Source organism: Martes martes (genome assembly GCF_963455335.1).
Source record: "Martes martes genome assembly, chromosome: 3".
In the NCBI taxonomy this organism is placed as follows: Eukaryota; Metazoa; Chordata; class Mammalia; order Carnivora; family Mustelidae; genus Martes; species Martes martes.
The window spans coordinates 109,410,242-109,434,155 of NC_137890.1; the positions used below are offsets into that span (position 1 = coordinate 109,410,242).

The 23,914-nt window shown below is 34.8% G+C and overlaps 1 protein-coding gene across 1 annotated transcript in view; it reads left to right on the forward strand.

Annotated features, from left to right (window-relative positions):
* The window catches only part of KYNU (kynureninase), a 110,228-nt gene that overhangs the window by 42,703 nt on the left and 43,611 nt on the right, over positions 1-23,914 (forward strand). The window contains exons 5-8 of the mRNA XM_080799321.1: positions 3,387-3,448; positions 5,223-5,294; positions 6,455-6,529; positions 8,822-8,968. Coding sequence (XP_080655447.1) covers positions 3,387-3,448; positions 5,223-5,294; positions 6,455-6,529; positions 8,822-8,968 — 356 coding nt within the window. The remainder of the gene's footprint in view (positions 1-3,386; positions 3,449-5,222; positions 5,295-6,454; positions 6,530-8,821; positions 8,969-23,914) is intronic.

A 23,914-nucleotide genomic window follows, 5' to 3' on the forward strand; every position in this document is an offset into this window, starting at 1 on the left:
AGATTTAGCCTGATTACAAACCTTATAAGCAAATCCACAATAACGTTTGCATCTGCTTAATCAGTTAGACAGAACATGGATGGTGGTTCGGAGATCATCATGAATCCCCTTACTGAACACTAAGCAGCTTGGGGCCCTGTCATCTCTTGGCAAAATTTTTGAAATTAAATTAAAATTAGATTCAGAGGAATATTGGTAATGAACATGGGCCTCCTATATTTGATTTACAGGGAGTGGATAATGTAGACAACAGTTCCCAGTATAATCTGGAACAAAGGTTTTAATCTTTTTTTTTTTTCCCTAAGAGAGAGTCAAGCTTTTGTCTTACTTCCTATCTATGAGACTTGAGGTGATAAATATGGACAATTAAAGTAGATAAGTTATTGTGTGGCTGTGAAGAAGATGTGAAAAAAATACAAGTAACGTATTTAGAAGTCTTGGCACATAGTAATGACTCAATAAACATCCACATGCCAGGTATTGAGGTAAGAAGGCCCTGCTTGTATTTAACTAAGTCACACCTTCTGGTAAAGCAAAAAATTCTGTTCAATAAATAAACAAGCAGGAAGGCACTCTACAGATGAGAACCCTGGCTCATACCCATCTTAGATGAAGTGATTCAAATCTTGACATTTACTGCAGTGAATTGTAGATGATCTTCTAAAGTAAAGACTCTTCAAATCCTGATAAGCTTTCAGGAAGTTTTTAAAAATTTTTGCCCTGCAATGCTTATAGTTCTCAATGTTTCAACAGTAATTAAAAAAAAAAAAAACAAAAAACAAAAAAAACAAAAAAAAACACCTCTTAGGAAAAAGTAAAAGAAAAAGAACAAAGGAAAGTAACTTGGAAGAATTTGTTTGCTTAATTTCTTTTTTATTTTCTTATGGGATGCTGACGATACTGAAATCTCTTACAAGAACAGCTCTTGGTTTCAGAAATGCAATTTGTACAAAAAGAGATAGGTCAAATAGAAAAATTTGCCTTTAAAAATATACTAAAAATCAGTTTGATGGGTGGTATTTTGGTGTTAGGAACCCTTGATTCTTTAGTGTCTGTAGGTTATATTTGAAATAAACATTTGCGTTAATGTTCTGAAACTTTAATATTTGCATCGTCCTCAGATAGACCTGTGTACATATGCACACACATTAAATAGACTGACCGTCTCCTTCACAAAGTTCAGTTGCAAGTGAGGCGAGCATTTCGTGAAGTGCTTGGTTGAATTTGGAGTGTTCTAAGATGAGATCATTTTTGTGCATGGTGGCAGACAAATTATTCAAGTCAGTGAGGGATTATTTACAAAGAATTGATCTGAGTGTTAGTATGCCACTGAAAGTGAGGGAGTAGGTAGCACAGGGTCAAGTGTATATCTCCATTAATTGAGCCTACCACATCTGGTTCATTACATTCTTTGATCCAAAATGAACAGTGTATCGTTTGGAGGACTAAAATTTTCAAGGAATGTGCAATTATTTGAGTCAGATTGCAGTTGTAAAGCAAAAAACAGGATGTCTAGCCTTCATTACAAAGTTTCCTTCCCTTCCTACCTCTCTGAGTTCTTTGTTTTCATTTTGGAGTAACTCACGTATGAATTCTTCTTTCTTCTCATTACGTTCCTTCAAGTGCTTCTCTTTCTATGAATTCTGCTCTCTTTATAAAGTTGGTTTTCCTTCCTTTTCTCCTTTCACTTTCTCTGCCAAAATATTTTTTGGAATAAGTGGTTCTCAGAAAAGACGCATGTGGAGAGCTAACGGATTTAAGAATGATATTAGATTAGATACCTTAGATAATGCTTCGTTTTAGAGATAACAGGATAAATTCATACCATAGTGCAAAGAAATAAATATAGTAAAGCTGGCAGCATTTCTTCTACATGTTTCCAAAAGATTTTCATATTGTAGGAGAAGACATATGCCACCGTATGCAACATAAGGTTATCATATTCCTATCTCTTGTATGTCTAGGACAAAGTTTATTTAGTGCTAGGAATGTAGAACAAGCTTGGTCTCACTGTGCCTTGACTTCAGACACTGTTCACCTTGCAAGGACCAGAGATACAGCCTCTAACTGATTGTTTACCAATATTGCACATCAAATGGAGAAATCCATCTGTTAAATGCAGCCCGAAGATTTTCTCGACTAGATGGCTATGTTGAAATAGAAATTCCTAAATTATACACTTATCTGCAGTGGCCTGCCCTCAAGTGGACTTACCCTGAAATCTACCTGTATATTAGATTAATCATTTTACTTCCTGTCTCTTCCTCTAAAATAGAACTCTTTTTTTTTTTTAATTTTGTTTATTTATTTGACAGAGATCACAAGTAGGCAGAGAGAGAGGAGGAAGCAGGCTACCTGCTGAGCAGAGAGCCCGATGTGGGGCTCCATCCCAGGACTCTGGGATCATGACCTGAGCAGAAGGCAGAGGCTTAACCCACTGAGCCACCCAGGCGCCCCTAAAATAGAACTCTTAAGAGAATTATCTCTTTGGATATGAAATATAGGACTTGTATTACACATTTTCCCTAACACCTCACACAGTTTTACAAACAATGGCACAAAACCCATTTTTCTCAGTGATAGTTGAAGAGATTTTCCTATTATACAGGTCTAAATGCTTTTACGAGACATTGTAAGAACTAAAAACATGAAAGTATTATTGTTATTAAACTCTGAGTTCTTAAGTATCCAGTGTATGCTTTGTCTTTGGGTCTATTTCTAGTATGCAAGCCCTCAGTACTAAGAATTAGATCAGATTACGATTGTGTAGTGGATATCTTAATTTTGTATGTGTTCCCCATCAGATAATACCTATCTGTATTAATTATCTTGCATCTCAGTGTGTATGAATAAATCCCAGAGCTATTTAGGTCTTTGTGTTTTGCTTTCTAGCTCTTTTGTCTTACAAACGATTATATATCTCACTGTAATAACAGTGAAGTATGTTTGGCAAACTAGCTCTCTTATTAAAGGTGCGTTTTAATTGAATATTAGAAACAACTAGCTTTAAAAATGGGATTGGCCCTGCTTTCTTTTGAGATACATTTACCACAAAAATGTACTCTATGGGAATTTGGCAAACTACCTGATAATAGGATAAATCATTTTTATTTTACAGGAAAAAGCAAATGCGTCATTATTTTGTTGCTATTATTTACTATATCAAAAAGAAAATATGATTTTAGCTAGCTGTGTGCATCTGAGTCCAGATATCGTTTGATAAAATGAGTCAAGTGAGAAAACTTCCATTTCTTTGTATGACACTTCAAATATGTCCTTATCTCTAAAAGCATTAAGGATGAAGGAGTGAAGCCTCACTACTTTGTTTTTCCAAGGAACTTCAGCACTAATAGAAAAATCTAAATTATGATGTGTTTACTTCGCAGGAGCCAATGAGAACGAAATTGCCCTAATGAATGGTTTGACTGTTAATTTACATCTTCTACTGGTAAGTATCCTTTCCCACCAATGTTTAGTATACACTCATTTGTAGAATCTGACATTTTTCTATCTTTAATTCATGAGCATCTGGTGGTTTACTTATTTAAAAATAAGTTGTGAGGTTATTTTCATTTTTACCAGGAAATGCTGGACTATGATGGAAGGGCTTCTTCATAATCATGGGAGAGTTGACTCTTGCAAAGAGAGTTAGAATAATGAACAGTTCTTATCTCGGAATACAAGGAATAAAAGTCACAGTGGGTTAAAAGCAAAACTGCTTGCCAGCACACAAAATGATGTACAAATGCCAGCAGACACTGAGCTTTTCGGAAAGATAGTTTGCCAGTATGCTGGACTTCAGCAGGGTTGGATTCTGGATCAGTTATATTTTTATAGACAAATTTGGGGGGAATAGGTTAAAAAAGATTTAGAAAATAGAATGAAATTGGAGAAAAGGGATCTAATACCTTAAAAGAGTTACTGTATTTCAAGTGCTTCCTACTTCCTAAGTACTTAATAAATATGTATACCTTAAAATGTCAAATATATACTTGATTTGGAATATGGTGTCTATAGTAACCGCTTGAGGCTTTGAAAAAATTTTATTTCATTTTTAAGTGAGTTTTTGGAAACATGTCTATGTGACCAAAGCACACAATGAATATATTAATATTTTATTTTAATAAAAATGAAGAAATGATTGTTAAATATCCCTAAAGGAACACGTTCACACAGTATTTTAAACATGATGGTAAATAGCATAGTTTTAAGTTCAGACACCTCGCGGTTTGATTCCTAGCTAAGTTACTTCACATCTGACTTTGGACACAGTTTTGGTGATTTCTACGTCTTCATTTTCTCCGTTATGAAAATGAAGACAAAAATACCTACCTGAGGTGCCCCTGGGTGGCTCAGTAGGTTAATCCTCTGCCTTCAGCTCAAGTCCTGATCTCAGAGTCCTGGGTTCGAGCCCCACATCAGGCTATCTGCTCAGCAGGGATCCTGCTTCCCCCTCTCTCTGCCTGCCTACTTGTGATCTCTCTCTCTGTCAAATGAATAAATAAAATCTTAAAAAAAAAAAAAATACCTACCTGCTACCTATATAAAAGGGTGAAATGTGGTAATATGTGAAAATTGCTCCAGCACGTTGGCCAGTGATCAGCACTAAGTCAACAGTAGCGATCATTTCATTGTTACTGTTGGCAGACAGTGTTTATTCTCTAGGAACTGTGGGGGAAAAGGAAGGGCTCCCTTGAACAAATGAGCTATTTCTCCCTGGTGCCTCTAGAAATGTCAAATGTTTCATGTTAGGGCTGAGGCCCTTACAGTTAGACCTAAAATAAAATCCCATAAAGTAATAAGGCAGTGGAAATATTATGTACCAGAAACCAAATCGGTAGCATAAGATAAATCACCATAAATAAAATAAAATTTATATAGAACATGGTATTCAGTCTTACAATAGAGAAATTACCATTAAAGGCATTGGAAAGATAATTTTTCAATTAAAATTTAAGTAAAGTTTAAGAATTTGTTTTTATCTCATGTAGTCTCCGAAATTTGCTTTTCTATTGATAAATATAATGAGCCAGGACCTTCTTTTATTTCATAATTCACTAGAAATAAAGCTATTTGGGAAAGGAACCCTTGACAGACATCTAGATGTGTCGTTGAGTCAGGCTTTTAAAATGCCAGGATTATAAAATGAAAGTATGGTATAAACTGAACAAATATGTAAATTGTACATTAATGGTTTTCTCAATAAATCCATTTCGTTGCAGTTATCCTTTTTTAAGCCTACACCAAAACGGCATAAAATTCTTCTGGAAGCCAAAGCCTTCCCTTCAGATCATGTAAGGATTCTTCCAATTATATTTATATTCTTTCTATTCTTCCTAGAGGAGCACACCATTTGCCTGTGTTGAACAGTTTATTCTCTAGTCTTTTTCCAAGTAACCTTACAATAAAAAGATCTGTCAAATGCTTTTGATTAGGTGTTTTTAAAATATAGATTGTAGCTTTATTTTTTTTGTCCAAGTAAAACATGTGTTAGGGGAGGAAAGGATTGAATGGGAGCATTGATTTATTAGTCTTTTTAAAAACATTGAGCGGGCCGCTGGTTTAAATCAAGTGCAGTTATAAATGTTTTATTAATTCTTGTTGCTGTTTTACTTTATGAAATCAAATCAATACATACCCTAGTGCTTAACCCTTTAGCTATACAGAATAAGAATAAAACTTTAATTTGTCCATAGCATGCTAGCATAATTATTGGTGCTTTATTATCGAAAAAAAAAACATTGATTAAGGATTAAAAATATTTCTTGCGATTCATTGTCTTGCTTCTTTAAGAAACTTGATCATTCCAGACATAGACATGGATAAAATTGCATATTTCACTTTTAGTGTTAGAGAGAAATTTGATTTCTGTCTTTGTATTATCACTGTTAACCGTTAAAATCTACATCATTTAATTGTGTCCAAATCAATAGCCATTACTTTACTGAAAAGCATCAAAACCCTGATGTTGAGAAAGAATTCAGGGTCCCTAAATTTCATGTTCCCGTTCATATCTTGTACTGTTAGTGAAGGGAACTTTCTGATGTTCTTTCCTTTCACTAGCTTCCTCTTTTTGGGGTAAGCCCTTCCTATAAGCTAGTTCAAATGTAACAAGTCCACACTACTCACTCTGGTTATTTTGTAAACTCCAGTTTTTACTTAAATTAGGAGATTTAATATCTTCTACAAATCTCTTAGAACTCCCTAAAGCCTAGATGGCCCCTGTGCTTCCATCCATTTCTAAGATATAGTGTTTCAAGGAATGTTCTGATTCCTGCATATAAATTAAATTAAGCAGTTCTTTTCTGGTGTATTCTTTTCAGTCACTTTTAACCTTGACCTTAGATTTAATACAATAATATGCTTTTATTGTTATTTTATTATCTCTTTCAGAGTTATTTCAATGTACTTCTGTGCATTGGACTTGATTTAATAAATCATTCTTCTTTTCCAGTATGCTATTGAGTCACAGCTTCAACTTCGTGGACTTAACATTGAGAAAAGTATGAGGATTATAAAGCCAAGAGAGGTATATGAGAAAGAGAAATAAATATTCATTCTGTTTCTATTAGTATTGATTTTTTTCTTCATTTTCCTCAGAAGTTTATTATCCCCATTACTTTAATGGAACTTTCAAGAACGTATAAAAGACGTATACTTCTATTACTGCTAGCTCATTTTGCTTAAAATGGAGAATTAACTTGGAAGTATATGTATTTTCATTTTTCGAGGGGTAGTCATAAGCAAACTATTTTCCTGTGAATACCACTGGAGTTTGCCATATTCTTTAGTGGGATGGAAAGGGATGGCAAATTGCATATATCATGTTCAATTTCAAATACCATTGCCTTTGGATACCTTTAAAATGATATTTGTTGAAATTGAATGATGCCTATATTTTATATCTCTTTTTAATCTAAGTATCAAATATTTTCCTTTGTGCTTGGATGGGGTGGGGGTATAGAAAGAGGTGCAGTGTAGCAGAAAGAGCTTGGGCTTTCTGGCCTGGCTATTAGACCCCACAGAAATCCCAGGCTCAGCAACTAACTGGGTAAGGGACTTCAAGAAAGTTACCTTATCTCTCTGGAATTCCTTCATATTTAAACAGGTAACAAAGGAAGCACCTAATCAGGGTTGACATATGTTCAAGATCTAAAATAACTGTGCACTTTCCATTAATAGAGATGTAAGGCCAAGTTGTACAGACTTTGACATACCAACCCTGCAGCTTGTGTAATTTGGCACCAAGAGATCCACACAGAATAAATTGTAGGCTTCACGAATGATGCTCCCAGGCTGTTAAGCCAATGTTTGAACAATTATTTCTTTCAACCCGGAATACTTTGAGAAATTAAAATCTACTCCATTTAGTTCTATTTGCCAACATGCAGTCAATTAATGGGATAGAAAGTTCTCATGCCTGTGACAGGGTATCTATTTCATGTGTCATATATAAATTGATAATTTCTAGCAAAAATGAAGATAGCCACTAATTTATCAGAAGTTCTAATGTTGAAAGAGGTAAGTGTTATGGAACCTCATGATTTAATCATAAATCTTGAGACCATTCTTTAGCATTACTAGATTAGAGCAGGTCAGCATCAGAGAGAACCATATTCTACCATTAAGCTGTACATTTCTTTTTTGCTTTATACTGATTCTTTAAATAAGTAATTAGTATATATAGTACTTCATCTTCTGCTCTTTGAAATTATGGTGGACAAACCATTTTAGATTTCTTTTAAGGAAAAAAAAGAGTTTTGGATTGCCATGTTACCATTTTTACTTGGAATTTGTCTTAGAATTACTGAGATCCTTCTCTTTACATATAAAATACGTATCAGCTAGTAATTTAAAGATTACAGTATCGGTACTATTTTTATAGATTTCAATTTTGTAAATAAGTTCCAGACTTCTAGTAGAAACTAAAGTACGTGCTATATTTGTGATAAATATGTGCCTAACATGAGATACCGTACTTGATAAATAGAATTGCCAAAAATTAAAAATAACTGAAGGAAAATTTATGAATACTTTAATGAGCTTCCTCCAAATATTAATGGAGTAAGTGATGCTTTGACCTCAAAAATTATGTCAGATTTAGCACTGGAGAAAATTTATAAAAACTTTGTAAATGGATAAGGATGATTAAGATACAAGGAGAAACTTTGTGTCTAGCTGATTTCTTTTTGCTCTAGTTGTTTGCAAGACCAAGTTTAAATTCACTCAGAATTTCCACTGAGTAACCAATCATTTAGTCTTAGCTGGGGAGAAGTGGAAAAATTAACCATGATAATACTGAGTTTTACTGATATTTCCCTTCATTTTTGGAGCTTGATTTTTAGATCGGTGTGGAGGAGAGTTTACTCTTGGTTAGGTTATACTCAGGTGAAAGGTATGTGTTTTTTTATCCTGGAAAACATAATGTGATGGAGTAATAATTTCCAAGAAAATTTTACCATTTAATATTTCAGGGGCTTCTCATACTTCCTGGTATTTTATTGGATGGGAATAAGGAGAAAACAATTTGTAGGCATGCAAAGAGTAAAGATTAATTGAAAAACTAAAGAATAAAGCAAGTAGGGTTTTGCAAAGACAGTATTTTTTTTTACTATTTTGTTATCATTTCTTATAATAACAAAAGGCATGCTGAAATGCTGCTCTCTCGCCAGACTTTTGAAGACCATTAATTGGAAAAAAACCCTTTTCTTTGATTGTTCTTATGTGAGCAAGAACTCAAGGTGAATTTTAGATTGGGAAATATGACGTGACAAATTTGTTATTGTGGATTGGGTGTAACTTGTGCCTGACTCAACTTTAGGGGGAAGAAACACTGAGAACAGAGGATATTCTTGAAGTAATTGAGAAGGAAGGAGACTCGATTGCAGTGATCCTGTTCAGTGGGCTGCATTTTTACACTGGACAGCTCTTTAATATACCTGCCATCACAAAAGCCGGACAAGCAAAGGTATGCACACCATTTCCCCATCTCACCTTGCCCCAACATCACTCTACTGAGGAGTAGTCTTACTGCGCTTCTAGTGAAATAACCTTTGTGTGTGTGTCTGTGTAGAGTTATTTAAAGAGTTTTTTTTTTTTTTTTTAAAGGAAGCCTTGCATTAAAAAAAAAAAAAAATCCGTACTCTTTTGCTTTAGGGATCTCTATTTATTTAAACCTCTTTTTGGTCACTTCTGTTGTCTCACTTCTTCATTACCATCTGCTGTCCCAAAGTTTGCCTCTAATCAGCAAGACAGGTGAGCTTCCTACAAGGTGATGTCATTGGTACTGAGTTAGTCCTTCAGCAGGCATGAGACAGAATACTTCGGATAATAACTGCATATGCCAGGACTTTTAGAAGCATAACTCTGGGACTTTGTCGTACTCATTCGAAATGTAGTTCAGTTCTCACTTAAACTTAGGTGCTTGAAGAAAGGGAGATGCAGAATAAAAGTTAACAATAGATCGCATTTGACACAGTGTACTTTTAAAAGGCCACTTTGTTCTTAAGACTCTTGAGAAATTATGATCCTGCCAATAATGAGAGTTTCTTCCTACATTTTTCCAAGTCACACATAACATCGTTTACTATTTTGAAATTGTGTCTCTTTATGTATGTTTGTAAAAAAAAAAAAAGTACTTTTAGTTTTTGTTTGCCTAAAAAAAAGAAATTAGAGGAATAATATTCGGCAGCTATAATTTGTATTTAAAATCCTTAAATATCAGTTCTGTTTGATTCAACAATGAAATTTTGCATTTAAAAAGGTGACAATGGAATTTTGTTCTGAACATTAATAAGTTACGGGATTAATATATGTGTGAGGTCTCGTTAATATATTCAGTTATTGAAGCTAATGAATAGAACTAATGAAGAGAAATTTAGCACCGTTATCAGCAGTCTCTAGGAATTTCCAGCCATGACTTCTAACTGGTTTGATGGATAAGTGTGAAAGTGGTGCATTACAAAAGATATAAAGATAATGTCTTCTTAATTTGGGCATTAAATGTTAAACACCAAAATAAAGGGAGGTCAATAAAAAATTATATTTTAAAATGTTATGCAAGTAATCAGCAGTCCCTGATCCCCTTAGTATACATGCATGTCTCATTAACCTTCATTGAAATGAGACAGGAAGATAGAAGACAGACCACGGGTTTTGGAATCACGGTTTGAGGTCTAAATCTTGGCTAGGTCATTGAATTGTTATATGATCTCGGGCAAGTTACTTGACTTTTCTAAGCCTCTTCTCACGAGTGTTAATTTGGGATAGCTGGACCCACTTCATGAATTCAGTGCTGAGAAGGAAGACTGTAAAATATGTGCTGTGTTGCACACATTCTGCTGTTCCATGAAGGCTCCTTTGCACCTTGCACTGTCCGCAACAAATATGAAGCTATGGAAAGTGGCTCAGATAGACATTTTATTGCCAGTTGAAAAGCAAAATAAATTTGTTTACCTAGGTGCTGTATGTAATTCTCATTCCTAAGTACTTTGCTAAAACATTCTTTCAGCATTTTTCAGGCTTGCTTTTACTTAAAAAGTATAATAAATGCCTACCATGTGATACTCTGATTAAGCCTTCAGTCAGATGAAGGTAAGAATGAGCGGTTCCATCTCAGTGTAACTGCACAGAAGTGATGGATACTATGGGAGTGAAATTGGGATTGAGTAGACTTCAATTTAACCATTATCAAAATTATTCTAATGCTCATTTATACTCTGGCTAGACAGTTTCTCCCATTCCCAACGGAAGGTTGAGAGAAGTGATTTTAAACTGTAGACTTACATAGCTCTCTTGGGTGGTCTGTGCAGATAAAGCTAGAGAAAGAAAAATTAAAGGTGTCAATCAAAAAACAGTAAATTCTAGGGAAAAAAAGGCATTAAAAATCACTGTTAGAAATTGCTAAATAAGATAATAAAAAAAGTTTCTGGAAATGAAGTATGGCAGGAACCAAAATGATACTGAGAAGGAGCAAGGAAAGTCAACAAGAATAGTTGTTTATTTCATAATCATGTAAAAGGGAAGTGGGGACAGGAATTTTGAAAAAATATATTAACTAAAGAAATGTACGTATTATACCAAAAGGAGTACAAATCATAAATAAGTGGCTTGATGAATTATTTTGAACCCTTATAGCCATCACCCATATTAAGAAACTTCTAGAACATTTATGCTGCTCAGAATCCTCAATTGTGCCTTCTCTAAAATACTGTTACCTCCCCTCCAAAGGTACCACTCCTTCCTCTAGCCATATATATTAGCTTTGTCCATCTATAAATGTGTTAATATGTATCTTTGTGTCTGTCTTACTGGCTCATTATTACGTTTCTGAGATTCTTTCATGTAGTATGTAGCAGTAGTTTTGTGGGGGTTTTTGGTAGCAGTAGTTTCATTTTTTTTTCATTTCAGTGTATTGTTTCAGTGTATGAAATCGATCACAATTCATTTTTGTTTTCCATTATGATCAGGATAGGTATTTGGCGTTTATTTCCATTTGAGGGCTACTGTAGTAAGCACGACTCTGAATATTCTCAGACATTAGGTAAACATTCACACCAGTTTCTGTTACATACATACTTAGGATTGGAAGTCTTGGAAATAGGTATAATATGTCTAATCCTAATCAATAGTACTGACTTTCCAAAGGGTTATACCAATTTGGTATATACTCCCATCAGCATGTATGGGAGCATCTGTCGCTCCACATCTTCACCGATAGTCAATCTGATTAGTTTGTAATCGTAATGCATTGTAGTTTTAATTTGCACTACCCCTGACTATTGATGAGGTTGGGATTTTTCAAATGTGTTTTTTGCCTTCTGAGTGTCTTCTTTTAAGAAATACTTGTTCAAATGTCTTGCCCAATTTGCATTCGGTTTTCTGTCATTACTTGGCTATAGATGGTATAGAAGTGGATTTTGAAGCATAGAAAAAAATACAAGATTTCCAGTAATCATTTAAAAAGAAAAATTAATTAATTGAAAGAACAGTTTTGATTCATATATGAATTTCAGATGCTGAGGCTTTTCTTAAATGAGAAGGCCTGAGATGGTAGCAAGTAGGGCAGGCCAAGGAAAATTAAACATAGTGTCAAGTTATAAGGGAAGGCCAGCATATGAAAAGAGATGTCAGTTTGAAGATACATTTTCATTTTTTGTCTTTGAAGCCATTTACTTTATTTTATATTATTGACCAACCTCTATTTCGGAAATCTGTCTCACTTCCCTATTTCTAAAGTTTTCATTCTATTAGTTGTTCCTACTAATCATTTCTTCTTTTCTACACACACTTACTATAGTTGCTCCTCATTGTCCTTTGAATTATTATCCCTAGAGATTTTAACCACTTCTAAGATTCCACTCTTGTTGCCAAGTGAAAGCTACAGGGTACTCCCACACTCGAAAATGATTATTTGTGCTCATCTCCCTAGTCTACCTGGAAATCCTACATCCACTCTGAAATCAGTAAGCTCTAGTTTTGTTTCCCCTAAAATGACCCTAATGTTTCATGCCACCACCCTTCTGGACCTTTAGACTCAATTCTGACATTTTCCTCCTCTTTGCCTTCTCAACCAGTCACTTTTTAATTCCACCTTCTCAGGGTTTGTCTTTTCTTTAATGTTCCTGAATTAATTAATGACGTTTCTAAGCTTTAAAAACAAAATCCCAGTGAGAAATTGGGCAAAAGTTGGGGATTTCTTTTACTCGCCATGAAAGATTTGAGTTAGGAGGTTGCTGGGATGCAATGAGCAGTTGAGTAATGTCTGAGTGGCATCTCTTGGGTTCTCTTGTTTTTTTCTCAGGCTTCTCACATCGTGGTCACAAGACAGTTGTCCCAAATCCAGATATCATGATTCTATTTAAGACAGAAGGAAGGAGAGAGAAGTAGCAGTGCAGCTTCATCTGTCCCTTTCATCCAAAGTGCAAAATTATTCCCAGAAAAAGCTAGCAGATTCCTGCTTATGATTCATTGCCTTCTGAAGTGGTAGCTTCAAAAGAGCATGAGTAAAGAAATTCTTAACCTTTATGGTATTATAGTAGAGACAGGCTAAGAAGAAGGGTTTGTTTAACCAACCCACAGTATTTATTACATTTCCCATTTTCACCCCCAAAGGGACATCATTGTTTTTAACTTGCTGCCTCTTTCCTCTTCCATCCCTTCCTAACTTTTTCTCCTTTTTTTTCCCTTCCTCCTTTATTTCTTTCTTGCTTTATATTTTATTTTCCACCTCATTTCACAAAACATTTGAAAATGAGTCACAGGAAATTGATTAGACAGCATAAGGAAATATAAAGGGAGAGAATAATAGGAAAATCTCTGGGTCATCTGGAGAAATGAATAGACTCCCCATAAATTATAATGTCTCAGCTTGGATTAAGATAAGAAGTAGGTAACAAATAGAAATTATTTAAAAAAAAAAGAAATTGTTTTCAGTGGAAACTCTTGGTGTTATTAGGTAGATTAGGTCTTGGTAACTAACAAGTAAAGCTATAAATGCTTTCATTGTGATAGACGTTTATTTATTGTTCATGCAGCAGCCAGGAATCAGCTTTCTCCCATGAAATGATACCAGGTTTTCAATCACTCAGGATTGTGTCCTGTGGCTTTCATACCCTGGATCCTTTGTCTGATTCAGCCAAAACAATGGGGTAAAAGGATGTGAAGGGGCATGCTAACTTCTTAAAGGCATTGACTTAACCATGGAAAAATTTATTTTCACTCATATTCCTTTGACTAACACATGGACATTTCTGTGAAATGAAGTATATTTGTGTACTCAAGAATAATAGCTACTAGTTTTGCTGCACCTGGAACTCAGATGTTTTGTCTTGCTGATAGAGCAGGATACTTACTTTGAGGTGTAGTGTAGCATTTGCCTTAATAAAAAGTTTAGATAGTGGAGACCGAGTCAGACCTGGTCTTGAGTCCATGTCCCTTTCCTTAGTTTCTAGCATACTTTGGCTTAATTCACTTACTGATATGACTTTATTTCTCCACCAATAACTGGGGAAGGTAAGGGTACTTGTTTTCTAGGAGAATTAAACAAGATACTATTCCTAAAACATTTAGTATTTAGTGCATTGTAAGTAACAGTAAATGTTAGCACTTAACCAATATATGAGAAAAAGACATATTGGAATATCCAATCTACCAGAAAAAGAAGTAATTGATCCTTAGGCAGAAAGTGAAACATACAGAATTATAAACTAAACACTCTCACTGGATACTTCCATACTAAAATATATTTTTAAAAAAATGATAATCTGAATAGCATGGCTAAAACTCAAGAGTTAGATTGAACTTTTAAAAGGTTGGGTAATGGACTAATAAAAATTTTGATAAAAGAATGCAGTGCCAACTGGTTATACTCTACATTCCTTCTTCAATGCCATATAAAATGGTTTACAACTCACTGGAACTTGCTGGGGCTGGCAGACAGTGAGTGACAAATAAATATTGATTTAATCAGTGACCCCCTTAAACATTTTTTACATCATTTTACTGTACCTATATGCATGCTGGCATGTTAGTTGTCTTGTAGCCTACTGAACATTAAAATGCAAATGATATAAAAGACTGAATTTTGCAAACTTGTGTTTTGTTTTATTAGCTTCTACCTTGTGTCATTCTTCACTATTAGTACAAGCATCTCTTAGACCCAACCATAAACTGCCTAAATTATTAATAAATAATAATCACAAAAAAATAAATAAATAAATAAATAATAATCACAATTATAGCCCCAACAATTTGAATAAAAAGGCAGACTATGTAAGACAAAAGAAGGAATATAAGTAAAAACACATTATAAAAAAAGACATTGTAGTTTAACATCATTTAGTAAAATCTGAAGTATCTCAACAACACTTTACATGTAAATGGTCACCTCACCAAACCACCCATTTATCTTTAGGGAAGGACTAAATTCTTGTTAAAAATAATTTGGAGACACCTGGAGAGGACAAATAAATGATTGATCAAGCATCAAAAGTCTACAGAAAGTTTGGCTGAGATGTTTCTAGTATTGGATATTGGGAGTCAGCTCTGTAAAGGACGATAACAATAGAATAATATCAACAATACAAGGAGTTCCTGGGTGGCTCAGTCAGTTAAACGTCTGCCTTTGGCTCAGGACATAATCCCAGAGTCCTGGGATGGAGCCCTGCATCAGGCTCCCTTCTTCCTCAGCAGGGAGCCTACTTCCCCCTTTCCCTTTGCCTGTCCCCACCACTCATATGCTCTCTCTCTTTAAAAAATATTAAAAAACAACAACGAAGAACACTTGCATGGGACTTGAGCAATGGATCAGCTGGGAAAAATTAGTACCAAATATGTTTGTATGTAACTATAGTATAAATTGGCATATTGTATGAATTTTTAATGTGTAAAAATTAATGTTTTCCAAAAGGTTGATATGAGAATTTTCAATATTAAGAAATATATACTAGAAATTGTAATGAGTACAGTTATTCTATTAAAGTCACTGCCATTTCACCCAATAGGATCTTCTCATCAGTGCATAAAAAGAATCTTTGTCTCCATACTTTTTATAGTAGAATGAGACATGCATTTGGATCTTTCTTTCATTCTTTTTATCAGTAAATATTTTAGTACATTAAAACAATGGAGGTCCAAATAAGAACACCTAGTTTAGCCTGGAATGTCAAAGTGACCTTTTTAGAGAAGAAGAGACTTGAGCCAATTCTAGAATTATGGGTAGGAGTTAAACAGGTAAAATCTCCTCCAGGTGCCTAGCTGTGTGGTAGGGCCATTCTAGACAGCTTTAAAAAATTGATTGGATTACAAGAAAGCAAATATTTTAGTATGATTTGATTGTAGAAAGAATGTATAACTTTAGGAAAGGTATGACAAGAAAGGAATCTCTAAGGCAGACAAAGGTAAGAAGGGCTTCCTAAGCTTACTTAGTCTTGAGCTTTTCCCTAAAGACCCACAGAGAGCCACTGAAAGCTTTGAGATAGTAAAGAAACTGCATTTTGTTTTTATTTTTAAAAGAAATTTTCTGCCGACAAGAATGGGATAAAAATGGGCAGAAGTTAAGAGGCAGTTGCCGTTGCTGTGCAAGAATTTGAAAAATCTCTCTCATGATACAGTTCCGCATGGGGTACCAGATAACAGATTTATCTCATACCACATGAACTATTTTTTCTGCACTCTCATGGAAGTCATTTTTATTTAACTTTATTATCTCCATCAAGACAGGTTTTATATAAACATCAGAAATTAAGCATCTACATTGAGCTCCTGCGGTTTCACCCAGATTTAGCTGTTCATAGAATCCAAGGGTAATAGAGAGGCGATGGGTGTAGATACAGACACAGAGATAGAGAAAAAGGAAAGAAAATGACCTAGAATTTAGGCGAAACGCCCCATCAACTAAACATCCTTTACTTTGAGGATAATGAAGGGTTATTCTGTTAAAAAACATACAGTAAACTCTATCTGCAGTCTTAAATTCCTCCAGGTTGGATCCTGGAATCAATAAGTCAAAGTACGTTGGTAAGGATCAGTACCCAAGAATCTAAAACTTTTGAGCTGTTTTTAAGAAATTTTCATCAGATATTTTATTTAATTCAAGATTTTCATTAGATAGACTGTGTGAGAAAGACTGATGAATTCTTAATAAAAGAGGAATTTTTGGACTCATGTTACTTTAGAATCACTGACCTGGCAAAAGCAAGCCTCGCCATGGCCAGTCATGATTGTTGCTTCACTAACCACTCTCATCAGGGCCACAGTATGTAACTATTTTTCCAGATCTAGTTTCATTCAAACCTACAGCCCCCAAATGAAATACTGCACTTAGGTTTTTGGTTTTTTTTTTCTTATCCTGTAGGTGATATGCATTTTATAGAATATTTCAGTCCTCTACGACCCAGGCTACTTTCTCCAGTATCCCATTTTTCATACCACTTGATTAGTCAAAGGAAGGGTAATGGAAGTCTTTGTTAACTGAAAAAATGGAAGTGTTCCAACATGAAATATATAGACTAGTTCTAATGTATTCACTAACTACCGTAAGAAATGGAAAGTCAGTTTCGTGCCTCATGGCAATGAAAGTAGAATTTCAAAATATCCTGAAGCAGAAAAAGAAAAAAAAATCCCAAATAAAATGTGAAAGATTTCTCTTAATGTCCTCTTTCATGATCCTCTTCTTTAATCAGTTAAATTATTTGTTCAAACAAGATTAGGAATATCAAACTTAGTTGAGGTCAAGAGAAAAATGCTGATTTTCTTAGCAAATTATCTTAAGTAAGGTGGTGAACAAATAAGGTGACTGTCACACTGTGTATAAAAATAAGCTTCAAGAGAAGAAATTTAAGAATGATGTCTTCAGCAATTATCCTATAGACTCCTTTGCAATATTATCAAGTATGTATGTAAATTTAAATATATGAGTAAATCTAGTTGAGAAATTTGCCATGGAAATTGACACAGTAATGACTAGAACATATGAAAAATTGTGCTTTCATTTTACATCTAAATGGGGCTCTCAGTATAGGTATTACCTTATGATGGTTAAATTAAAGAGCTGCTTTAAATTCACTTTAACAAGAGAGGTAGATAAAAAGATAAGTAAATGTTGATTAAATGTCACACATTCAAAAAGTCAACTGCCTGTATCTGGTAATGCTGTGATTAGATCTGTGTATCTCCTATTAGATGCCCTGCCTCATGGTTGTCCCACATGATGACCACTGTTCTTCTATCATTTGTGAAATAAAATCCAAATCACTTGAGCCTTTATGATTTTGCATATACCTAAATTATCAGTATTTTCGCTTTTGCTCTACTTCACATAACTCGTTTCAGCAAAACCAAATGTTTCCTGTTTCCTACCCAGATGGCATACTTCCTGTCTTCATGGCCTTTGTTCTTAACCTCCCCTCCTCTTAGAATCCCCACATGGGAAGATTCTGTTCCTCCAGCCTAACCACTGCGCACTTCACAGGTTACAGCCTGTCCTAGAGATTTACTTTGTCTAGCCGTCTTTCTAAACGCAAACATGGTATATTTAAGATAAAATTATCACATGCCAACAATGAAAAATAAAAAAGGTTTTACTTAAAAATTCCTAGTTTCAGGTATCTTCTAAAAAATTAGAAGGTTGACAATACCGGGTCATCATTCCTGTAGAATGAGTGGCAAGGTTGGCTGATGGTGCTTCCCATGTAATGGGATTTGAGTTCTTCACACAACTCCTGCCTGTACCTGGAGCCGAAGCAGTGACAGCTGGCATACATATTGATGCTTATATTACAAGAAAGGATAAAATGGAGTACTTCTTATGGCCCATCTCACGTACGTCTCGACTAACTCCTATGGAGAAATGAGTGTGTGGCCCTTGATCTTCATCATCAAGATTTTCTTGCTCCTCTGTGTCAGGCGAAATCTGTCTTTTTGTTGTATTTTTGTAACATGAAGGAAAATGTATTATCAGCCAGCTTTTGGACTATCTTATAATTATTTCTGAAGCTTACATCAGCAGAGTGCTCAATGACTTTTTGAGAGTGGACCCTATAAACTTCACAGACACATGCTAGTGCTTTGCATATAATCACTTACCTTTAAATATGCACCTGTTTGGTCAGTGAATGAATAATTCATGCACGTCAACAAGAATTGATCAGGTGAATTTTATGGATCGCATACTACATAAAAAGCATAACTGTATCCCCATTTAAATAGAATCAGAAAATTTGTAAGAGTTATTTATAATGGATAGGTGTTCTAAAAAATCAAAACATGTTTTGTAAATTTTGAGTTCTTTTAAAAATTCCATTTCTATTCTTTGACACACTTAGGACATGCAGACTGCTCCATTAAATCATTAAATATTAAATGAACTACATTAAGCTTGAAAAATTACCTTGAGCTATTTTTCCCATCTTGAGTATCTGAAATAAGTCAAACAAACTATTTTGTGTGAGGTCCTTGCCAGCTGGAGAAAGACTCCAGAAGAGAACAGTACTACTCAATTTGTTTTGTTTTTTCGCTTCAGTTTTATACTTATTTGTGACAATAAATAGAGATGACAATTGCTGGTTTTCTTCCAGTATAAGAAATAGCCGAAATTCACTCTTGAAAGCGCACTCTTTGTTATAGTAAGACATTTTCACCTGCAAATTACACAACACTTTAGAGTCTCAAGATCTTTTTGCCTTTTCTCTGTCCTAAATCCTTTACTCTTTCTCTCCACATAGCTGTTGGCTCTGTCTTCTATCTTCTTAACTAACACATTATTCTTAAATTTCATTAACAAAGTGCTTCAATGTTCCCTACCGCCTATTTCTCATCTCCAGATTTGTCAGTTGCATCAATATCCACTTCAAGAAAGTCTAGCTAAAAGGATGAATCTTAAGTGTCTACAATAGTGCTCTACACAAATGTGAGTAATAATTGGTACTTTGGGGAGGGAAATTTCCTCTACCCTCAAAAGATTCTTTTCGCTGGTCTAACAATAAAATTGACGTGAGACAGGCTAACAGAAAATCAGATTTGATTTTGTACATATGGGAACCTTACATGCATGAGAGGTTCAAAGAGAAAAGTAAAGTGAGGTATATATGCCATCCATAACTAAGGAACTGGATAGAGGCCTGGAGCTTCAAAGGGGAGTAGGCAATTCACAGTGCAATGTGAACATATGTTTGATGATGTTTAAATGTTTGCGCTGACATACTGATGGGTCATTCAGGTAAGATTTATCTCTGGTAATAACTCCTATTCTGAGAAAGACCCCCAATTTAGATTCTCCTAGGTGGTGAAGAGAGGGGTAAAAATTTAAGCCTGCAGAGTTTGCTTGCCTTTGGCTCAAAATAATCCACATGCCAGTGTGGCACAATTTGGGGACATATGTTCTGAACCCTTTCGTATGAAAAGAAATGAGAAGGATATTTGAAGAGCCTAATAAATTTAGGCTGGATGAAAGACTTTCAGAATAAAAATTCACTCTGAAATATTTACAGAGATAGTGAGGCACCTCTTACAGAGATCTTTACTGAGTATTATGATGATAATGATGATGATTTTAACTTAGCATCTATGTGTGCTTTTGAATCACAGCACTTCTATGAATTTTGGAAAATTTCAGTGCTTCAAGACTATGTCAAGAAAACCTACCAGCTTTCATCTTCCTCTTTGTTCCCACCTTCCTCCCTAATTTTGAACTTCTTTGGGGAATGCCAAGATCAGAGCTAACTGGCTCACCTATTACTGTTAATCCACTGTTTGTTCCTACCATCTCTATAGGGTTGACCAACACACACAAACACACATACACATTCACTCACTCACACACATGCTCCTATAACTTTTTCTTTTTTCACTTGCCTTAAAGTTTCCCATCAGTTTTTCATTTTAAGGTAACATTGTCCAGATACAGCACTGTAGTTCTTTGTTTCCTATGGATTTTATATACTCACAATATTTAAAGACCGACTGATATGGTGTGAAAGCTGTAGTTCCTACAAACAGCCATGGGAAGGTCACATTCTCATTACTAGTATACATTACTAGCCTCAAAGGAACTCACAGGCATCTGCAGTTTACCCATCATGATGCCAGTGCCACTGCCAAGGGCATCCACTGGTGTTTGGATATGCACTCTATAGGGAACATGCAGAGGCTGGTATGTATGAATGGCCACAGGCTAGCTGGCAAGCATCTCCTGCAGGCATCTCCCAGAGGTCATGGGACCTACAACCATGGGTGATTAATCAAGTGGCTCAGGACAAATGTTCTTTGCTCACCTTTAGTATTTTATTACCTAGCAATTATATGAGCACACCAATGATAGCTGCTAACTGTCAGCTCTGTGTACACCCACAAATACCTTATCTTATATAATTAACCTTTTCACACCAAGTCTTCTACTTATTGATGGTCTTCATAATTTATGGGATTTTTTTTTTTTTTTGGTGAAGAACAAACTAATAATGTCAGTCTAAAGTCAGTCTGCATGAATAGTTATCAGTAAAAAAATTAATGTGTATTATTCCATGTTTCATTTTAATAAATAATGAATCAAAGTTGAGAGACAGTAAGCTACCCCTTCACATGGAAATCCATAATATAATATAATAATAATATAATAAATATAATATAATATAATATAATATAATAAATATTGTAAATATATATAATAAAAATCTATTAAAATAGAATATAATAAAAATCTATTAAGAAATATTATAAATATATATAATAAAAATCTATTAAAATAGAATATAATAAAAATCTATTAAGATTTAATAATAAATAGATATAATAAAAATCTATTAAAATAGAAGAATAATATGCACAGGCTGTGTGTGTTATTCCAGTGGTTAGAAAAATGTTCGTATTATGCTAGAGAAGATGGCAAGGGAAAAAACACATGATATTCCTTGTTTTATCGAGAGGGCTTTTGAACATATTTTTGACTACTGTTAACTGTCCAGGAAACTTCGTTTTAAAAGATGCCAAGACCAGGAGTGCCTGGGTGGCTCAGTATGTTAAGCCTCTGCCTTCGGCTCAGGTCGTGATCTCAGGGTCCTGGGATCAAGCCCCGCATCGGGATCAAGCCCCGCATCGGGATCTCTGCTCAGCAGGGAGCCTGCTTCCTCCTCTCTCTCTCCCTGCCTGCCTCTCTGCCTACTTGTGATCTCTCTATCTGTCAAATAAATAAATAAATAAATAAAAGATGCCAAGTCTGAATAAATTGCTTATACCATAAAATTGCAACAGGAAGAAAGGGCTTCAAATGATAATCTTTAAAATTAATCATCAGTTTAGAGAATATTTATTGACAATTATATGACCTTTTTAAATTCATTTACTTATTTATATTCAGCAATTATTTAAGTCAATATCATGTAAAAGTAGAAGACAATAAGATTGGAAAATTGCTACAAGAGATCTATGCAAACAGCTATTGATAAGATAGAAGGGAGAGTTTGACAAAGGAATCTTTCATAGAAGTTATCTTTTTTTAATTTCTTATTTTTATTTTTTTAAAAGATTTTATTTATTTGACAGAGAGAGAGACAGTGAGAGAGGGAACACAAGCAGGGGGAGTAGGAGAGGGAGAAGCAGGCTTCCCTCCCAGCAGGGAGTGGATGTGGCTCAATTCCAGGACAGGACTCTGGGATCATGACCTGAGCTGCAGGCAGAGGCTTAAGGATTGAGCCACCCAAGTGCCCCTAGAAGTTATCTTATAATCAAAACCTGAGATACCCATACAAAGTGAGGAGGGAAAGAATACCCTCAGACAGAGAAAGGTTTTTGCAAATAAAGGGAGGTAGGTAAGGGGCACCTGAGACAAGAAAACTGTAAAGGACCAGGTACTAAGGAAAGTGCGTTACATTCTGAAGCTAATGGGGTTCTTTGAAGGGACGTAAGGAGTCTTAGTCAAAAGTGCGAATTAGCAAGTTCATTGGAGGGAGGCAGGCTGGAAGTGTTCATAATGGTTAGATTACCGCAGTGGTCTGGAGATTGACTACAAAGTGAGGCAACGTGGTGGCCGACCACTGCTGTGCTTGTACTTGGTTGTGTCAGTATGATTGTGAGCTCTTGTGGATGATTTTAATACAAGTTTACTGAAAAATATTTGATTTTTATTTTAAAAATTGCATAAAGTAGGCACTCAGACGTGGAGTTTCTGTTTCCGCCTATTCATATTGTTTTTCTACCTACTCTTAAAGAGGTAAAATAATGAAAATATTAACTGGATGGCTGCAGAGAGGTTTTGGAGAAGTGTTTGTGTTTCCGTTATTTTTAAGATGCTGCCATCTAGTGAAACTTTCGTAAAATCACTTCATGGTGGTCTCATTCAAGTTTGTATCTTCTGGTCCTTTCCTCAAAACAGTTACATTTTAATAATTTATGTTTCTGCCATCCATGGGGAAAGAATTGTACATACATTAAAACATACAGTAAGAGCTCCCAGTGTTTTTTTTTAATGGGGTACCACTGATGTGACTACAGGACTTGTGATAATGAGATATGGTAGGTTGAAGTTAAATGGCTTCTTCATTGCGCCATTCTTTACAAGTAATGGATAACAAAATAAAAATGCTTCCTTTTCTATTCCTTAAGTTTTCTAAGTTGAGTTTTAAGAACAGATAAAAATGGGAAAAATGGAAAAAACAAACGTCATTGCCTTTATTAGTAATGATGGCAAGAAAAAAAGATTTTAATTTGGAAATCTATTTTCTTCTAAGTTGAATTTCAATATTAAAATGTATGTGAAAATAGAAACAAATCTCTGTGTGTGTTTATTGAACCCAAACATTAGTTTGCAAACCCAGATCTTGATCTCTAAATCTTGATAGATTCTTTCCTGTCACTCTCAAAACTTACGTTAGCACAGAGCATCTGTTTTATTTTTATGACCTGTATTGCTCATTTTTTTCTGTGAGAAACGAAGTATGAATTCATTCCCCACCCCCCACCCCCAAAAAACCCCACAAAATCAGATTCTTGTACTGGTAAGAACTCTTTCTTCTATGAGATAACTAGCTCTGTCCACATCATAAGGAGTAAGGTTTTTAATTGACTCTTCAGTATACTGTGTTTTCTTTATGAGACTAATGTTGTAGTTTAAGGATCATCAAATCTTTTCTGTAATGAGCAAGATAGTAAATATTTTTAATTTTGTGACCCATTATGGTCTCTGTTGAAACAAATTACTCAAAAGTTGTCATAGATGATATTTAAACAAATGAAACTAGTTTTGTTCAAATACAACTTCATTCATTAAAAACAGGTCATAGTTTGCATCCCTCTATGCACGGAAAGTACCTGTAATAGCAGTTTGAGGTTAGTTATTCTTAAGAGGTATTAGAACAATCTAAAATTGGTCCCTCTGCAATTATTTACTTCAACAATTTCAATCAATATGCATGTTTCTTCA